The following is a 1,939-nucleotide window of genomic DNA, read 5'->3' as shown; positions in this document are numbered from 1 at the left end:
CCAAAAAGGCGATGAATAATATTTGAGGAAAATAGCAAACATAATTTTGAGTACTGGAATGGTATATGTCTTAGAAAATATGGACTCAGAAGCTACAGTGATAAAAAGTCTGTTATTGTTATGAAAGATGTATAGAAAGCTCTATAGTGCCACAAAGCAGAGTTTACATCATTTCTGTAGTTGTGAGGGTTTTTGTGCAACTTAGAAGGAAGAAATACTAAACAGAAAATGCGGCTTGATGAAGGAAATAAAGAATATAGAGGTAATAGTGATTCAGGGAATTCTCCAAGAGGAGAGTACTATCAAAATGCAATGAAAACAATAGAAATTTAGGTGTAACTTGAATGGTTTCCTTCTTTCAGAATTTCTTTGGTGAATTAGAGAAAACTCAGGATTTAAAGAAGTAATTTATTGTGAGTCCCAGACTTTACCTCTTTCTGTGTGATCTGGGGCAAATAACCATTTCTCTGAGCATTAATTTTTAACAATAGAATTCAGCAAATTGAAAGACCATAGTGTGAATTGCTAGTATTTAATGCTGAATAAGTATATGTTGGCTAAGTGAATGATTGAATGTACGTTTTGTAAAGTGGTCCACTCTCTCTAAAGAGCTGTAAATAAGTCAAGCTGGTGTTACATCCTTTGTTTTGTTGCAGGTCTCTCAGTACCCAAGTATCCAGCATACTTGAATTGAACCCATGGCCAGTAAAAATAACGTGACTGAGTTAATTCTTGCTGGCCTTTTCCAAGATCCAGAGGTGCAGAGAGTGTGCTTCATGGTGTTTCTTCCTGTGTATCTGGCCACGGTGGTGGGCAATGGCCTTATCGTCCTGACAGTTAGTGTCAGTAAGAACCTTCGTTCCCCCATGTACTTCTTCCTCGGCTACCTGTCCTTGGTGGAAATCAGCTACTCCTCTACTGTGGTCCCTAAATTTCTCACTGACTTACTTGCCAAGATCAAAACCATCTCCTTAGAAGGCTGTCTAGTTCAAATATTCTTCTTCCACCTCTTTGGGGTCACCGAGATCCTCTTGCTCACGGTGATGGCCTATGACCGCTATGTGGCCATCTGCAGACCCCTGTACTATACAACCATCATGAGCCGGCCTGTGTGTCACCTTCTGGTGTCTGGTTCCTGGTTGGGGGGCATCATTCACTCTATGGTTCAGATCCTTGTTGCTGTCCAGTTGCCCTTCTGTGGTCCCAATGTGATTGACCATTACTTCTGTGACCTCCATCCCTTATTCAAGATCGCCTGCACCGACACTTTTGTGGAGGGGGTTATTGTATTGGCCAACAGTGGGTTAATTTCTGTCTTCTCCTTCTTCATCTTGTTGTCTTCCTATGTTGTCATCCTGTTCAACTTGAGGAAGCATTCTGCAGAGGGCAGGCGCAAAGCCCTCTCCACCTGTGCCTCTCACATCACCGTGGTCGTCCTGTTCTTTGGACCTGCCATCTTCCTCTATATGCGACCCTCCTCCACTTTCACTGAGGACAAACTGGTGGCTGTGTTCTACACGGTCATCACCCCCATGCTGAACCCCATCATCTATACACTCAGAAATGCAGAGGTCAAAATTGCTGTGAGGAGGTTCTGGGGCAAGAAAGTGAACTCAGGAATGTAATAAAAATGAAAGCAAAGCAAAGTATGAACAAGGTGACCAAATATGCAACTTGATTTTAGTCAAATGTGAAGGAATAGTCTAAAAGTTAATGTAGTCATAGTGTTGCATTTTAGATGAGCCGTTTCAACTCCATGGTATCATTTGGAGCCCCCTCATGGTATCAGTATTTTGAGAATGTTGAGAATTGGGCAACATGTCGTGTCTTCTTCAGTTGTCCATGGAGTTAGGGGATGAAACATCTGGGCTGGAAACCTCACCATATCTTCTATCTGCTGTGTGACCTTGGCTTTCTTCACTTCATCTCGCTCACTGAG

General features: G+C 42.3%; 1 protein-coding gene across 1 annotated transcript; it reads left to right on the top strand.

Annotated features, from left to right (window-relative positions):
• Positions 1-698: 698 nt before the first annotated feature.
• Positions 699-1,625, top strand: LOC100348539 (olfactory receptor 4B1-like). The gene has a single exon (XM_002708870.1). The coding sequence runs from the start codon at positions 699-701 to the stop codon at positions 1,623-1,625; it is 927 nt and encodes a 308-aa protein (XP_002708916.1).
• The last annotated feature ends 314 nt before the right edge of the window (positions 1,626-1,939 follow it).

This window comes from Oryctolagus cuniculus, chromosome 1 (genome assembly GCF_964237555.1).
Source record: "Oryctolagus cuniculus chromosome 1, mOryCun1.1, whole genome shotgun sequence".
NCBI classification, from domain to species: Eukaryota; Metazoa; Chordata; class Mammalia; order Lagomorpha; family Leporidae; genus Oryctolagus; species Oryctolagus cuniculus.
The sequence above is the reverse complement of the archived record's forward strand: the minus strand, read 5'-3'. Positions and strand labels throughout refer to the sequence as shown.